A 4,715-nucleotide genomic window follows, 5' to 3' on the forward strand; every position below is an offset into this window, starting at 1 on the left:
TGTACCAAACAGCTTGCTAAAGGCTCAATAAATTCTGCTTATGAAGTTACATCAGTTATCATTCATAATGGGAGATAGATATTATCAACACTGTTTCATAGGTATGAAGGCTCATATCTTTCATATTTTAAGATCACTAAAATCAAGGTTGATCTTACAAGCAATGATATTTGGCTATCAATGTTGACTCTGGGTCAGGTATGATGTAGTTGTTGATGCCAAAGCAATAAAAAAAATCAAGAAAGCAGTATCCAAACTTGCATATTGGGAGCACATCCTAGTAGTAATAAATAGCGAAGCACTGTTTTAATTTTAAGGAGCCAAAGGATTGTGGAAAGAGGAGTTAGTGAACCAAATATGTTTATAAACATTTTAAAAATTGAAATAAAATATTTTTCTAGGTTTACTTACTTTTGAAGTCAATTTAAGGGCTCAGTACCACTAAGTTTTAAAATATTTTATACATTATCTCAAGAGATGCTATATTGCCAATGCTATTTATGGCACAAAGGATATGTAAAAACAAGAAAATTAACCACTCTGAGTTGAAAATTGAGTTGGAAACATTTGACTCAATGTGAAAAGACAGGAAAATTTAATCAATATATTGCGTACATTTTTCTTTTTGTAGCTCTATGAGTGTTTTAGCAATAACTCTCCTAATAAGGATTAAAAGAGCTCTTCTTATAAATATAAAAAACAACAATTACTACAAATTAATTTTGGTTGGTATTTTTTTTCTTAGAGGTACAGCAAATGATAGAGTATCTCATAATCATAGGTGTTTCTGAATAGATAAAATAATGTGCTCCCATTTTATTGATGAGGGAGTCAGAGCTTTGTACGCTAAGCCGCTAGTACCATATCCCATCACAAGCAGAGCTGAGATCTGAGTGCAAACAGAGAATGGTTCCTATAAACAAACTGTGAAAACTCAACTGTTGACCTACAAATTAACATAATTAAACCAACCTGGCATAAAGATTTAGTTAGCATATCAGACAAATTATTTGAGACAGCTGAGGTTTGCTCCTGGGGCAAGAATTCTATGATTCAGTTACACTGCAGCTGGAGGATAAAGAACAGACAAAAAGTCTGAGCTAAAAATTCTTGCTTTGTTCTTTGATCGTTGACATTAAACTCAGTTGAGGACTTGTGAAAAAAGTATGACACTATCTCTAAATCTTCTTTATCTGTCATATGTTTCCTTGGTCTACTTCATTCTTTCCTGTCTTATTAGAAATGTATATCATATATCCCATTCTAAGTGAAAAAATTATTGCATTTGACTGGGTGTGATTTTAAAACACAAAATGCCTTATGTAAGAAATTTCTAAATCAAATTATCTTCTAAACATGCTATTCACTTTCATTGGCTCTTCACAATTTCTAGTCCCCATACCAAGAGTCTTTTTTCTCTGATTCTTTCCTTTCAAAAAGCCTCATGTCTTCCTTGCTCTCTGCTCACCTTGATATGATTACCTTCTCTTTCTGTTTATATTATAATGATAATGTAATGACAATACAAGTGCATATATTTAAGCGTTCCTGCTCGCATTTTAACTAGTGAGTTCTATGTGTAACAGTATGTGTCTAGCATATTGTAGGTCCTTCGGAAGTCATCAGTGAATATTAAGTGCAAAGGAAAATGCTGAAGGGGAATTTGTCATATAAATTTACACTGCATTACTTTGTATAGTTGAATAAGTCATTTAATACTAACAATAATATGAATCTTAAAACAAATTGGGTAAAAAAATCTTTGATGAAGTACTAACGAAAATGATTTTATCTGACACAAAGCAGAAATTCAGGTGCTTGGCAGGGAGATGAGGACATGTATATTTCCACTGAAGCAATTTCTGGTAAAAAGTGGGAAGATTTTTCATTTATTTGAAAAATATTAAGCCAAGACTGAAATTCAGTCCCCTTCATTAACTCATCTTAGGAGAGGTTCCTGAGGGTCAGTAATTCACTTTAGATTCCTACTGTAACTTGATTAAAAATATATTAGAGAACAGAGAATGATAAAAATGCTTCTTTTTATTTTCTTGGGCTCCAAAATCACTGCAGATGGTGACTGCAGCCATGAAATTAAAAGATGCTTGCTGCTTGGAAGAAACGCTTTGACCAACCTAGACAGAATATTAAAAAGCAGAGACATTACTTTGCCAACAAAGGTCCATGTGGTCAAGGCTATGGTTTTTCCAGTAGTCATGTATGGATGTGAGAGTTGGACTGTGAAGAAAGCTGAGTGCTGAAAAATTGATGCTTTTGAACTGTGGTGTTGGAGAAGACTCTTGAGAGTCCCTTGGACTGCAAGGAGATCCCACCAGTCCATCCTAAAGGAGATCAGTCCCGGGTGTTCATTGGAAGGACTGATGCTGAAGCTGAAACTCCAATACTTTGGCCACCTCATGCAAAGAGTTGATTCATTGGAAAAGACCCTGATGCTGGGAGGGATTGGGGGCAGGAGGAGAAGGGGACGACAGAGGATGAGATGGCTGGATGGCATCACCGACTCGATGGACATGAGTTTGAGTAAACGCCGAAAGTTGGTGATGGACAGGGAGGCCTGGCGTACTGTGATTCATGGGGTTGCAAAGAGTTGGACATGACTGAGCGACTGAAATGAACTGAACTGAACTGACATGAATCAGCCATGGGTGCTATGGTTTGTCCAGTAGTCATGTTCAGATATAAGAGTTGGACTATAAAGAACACTGAGCACCAAAGAATTGATATTTTTTAATGTGGTGTTGGAGAAGCCTCTTGAGAGTCTCTTGGGTTGCAACAAGATCCAATCAGTCCACCCTAAGGGAAATCATTTCTGGATGTTCACTGGAAGGACTGATGCTGAAGCTGAAACTCCAATACTTTGGCCACCTGATGCAAAGAACTGACTCATTTGAAAAGGCCCTGATGCAGTCAGGTCGCGTACACTGCGTGTTAAACCTACAGTGTTTCGGATGATAGAAGGGACACTCCATTTTCTTACAAGCTGGGAAGTAGCGGCACAGCTGACTACTGGAAGGCGGTGCTGGTGCTGTGACTGGTTTTGGAGGCAGTCCTGGGGTTCTTCGGCTCATGTGAGTGAAGGGACAGTCTGGTTTAGTACATTTTGCATCATATTTACAATTTGGATGAACAAACAGACACTTCTCAGCAAATTTACAATTAGGAAAGGCTTTGCACGGCGACACGGGGTGATGGTAAGGGCATGCGTCCCCATTCTTGCAGGCAGGCCAGTACTTGCAGCGCTCCAGCAGCTTCTCTGGCTTCTGCGCCACGCTCAGCTCGCTCATCTCAGCGTTTGCAAAGCTACCATCTGGGTCCTCAAGCTGCCTGCTCAGCACGCGGGCGTGCTGCGGGCGGAGGAGACCCGCGAGTCCCCCGTGTGAGGCTGCAGGGTGCTGGGCGGCTCTCATTCCTTCAGAGCTCATGTCCTCCTCTTGATCTGACATGTATCCTGGGGGGCTGGGGACACCGTCCAGCGTCACTATAAACTTGGGACTTGCAGGTTTATCTGGTTGTACAAGATCTCGTGTCTGCATAAGGTGTCCTGAAAGGACCCGAAGGGCATCTGCAGTCTTCATCCCCGACTCCTGGTTTGGTGCCATTACTAGCTCCTCAGACAGCTTTGGCTTCTTCAGAATAAATGATCTTGTGTCTGCATGGACCATGGATTCCATGTCATAGTAATCTTGACTGATCTGCAGAGTTTCTGCCATTACGGGGTCAATTTGTAATCGGGATAACAACTGCCTCTGTTGAGTTCCTTGACTTTTGTCTATATTATCTCCTTTTGCTTCCTCTTCTTTAATGGGAGAACTTATCCTGGGGACTCTGCCTTGTCCCTGGACCATTTCTGCTAGCAATTCTTCCTGAGAAGTTCGAGTTCTGGGAGCAACTGGAAGTGTCTGTTTCTGTGAGACTGTAGAATAGTTAGTTGTTTTTGTTACAGATTCTTGAGCTTCAGAAATAGCCTTCAAAATTAGATTCTTGTTAGCTTGTTTAGAAGGTGGAAGTGAAGGTCTCCGTTCAGGCTTTGCCGGCACCGACACACTGCTGGAGAGGCTTCCGGTCCGGGACCCACAGTCATCGTCTTCATCCTCCTCTTCTCCATCGTGACTGAACTTCTTTACTTTAACAACTGAACTTACCACAGGCAACTTTCTCTTCCGAAAGTTTTCTTCCTCAATACTCATCTTTTCTGAGTTGCTTCTGAAGAAGGGACTGTAAGTCTCTTCTAAGCTGTGAAGCACTTCTGGTTCACACAGACGTCCTGTCTCATACACCCGGCTGCTCTGAACATCAAGCTGTTTGGCAGCATGAACACTGTTTTGCTGCTGTTGAAACTGCAACCTGTTTAAATGAGTACCACTGTCTGCGTTTCGACTCGCAGGTGGTCGATAAATTTCAATAGAAGGACGAGAAGAACCGTACGTAAGTGTCACTGTAGCCCCGCCATTACTGTGCCACCGCGACATGCCTTGAAATGGATTCGACCTCAGACCAGGTAAAGTGAATGACACCCAGTCCTACGTGACGGAAGACTGTGGCGTTTGAAAGTTTCCATCTACTGATGAAAGACATTCTGCAGAATTTGTCAGATCTTTGAAACTTGGAATATATTGCTTTCATAATATGAAGTTTATTGCCTATCTGAAGTGTCTAATTTTTCAAGTTTGTAAGTTTATTAAGTGATTTTAACA

The 4,715-nt window shown here is 40.5% G+C and overlaps 1 protein-coding gene across 1 annotated transcript; it reads right to left on the minus strand.

Moving 5' to 3' along the window:
• Window positions 1-1,046: 1,046 nt before the first annotated feature.
• On the minus strand, window positions 1,047-4,490 carry LOC133068418 (zinc finger CCCH domain-containing protein 14-like). The gene is made up of 2 exons (XM_061159655.1): window positions 2,905-4,490; window positions 1,047-1,068 (listed from the first exon to the last, which is right to left on the minus strand). The coding sequence occupies exons 1-2, from the start codon at window positions 4,488-4,490 to the stop codon at window positions 1,047-1,049; spliced, it is 1,608 nt and encodes a 535-aa protein (XP_061015638.1).
• Between the last annotated feature and the right edge of the window lie 225 nt (window positions 4,491-4,715).

The sequence above is a fragment of the Dama dama genome, chromosome 2 (assembly GCF_033118175.1).
Source record: "Dama dama isolate Ldn47 chromosome 2, ASM3311817v1, whole genome shotgun sequence".
In the NCBI taxonomy this organism is placed as follows: Eukaryota; Metazoa; Chordata; class Mammalia; order Artiodactyla; family Cervidae; genus Dama; species Dama dama.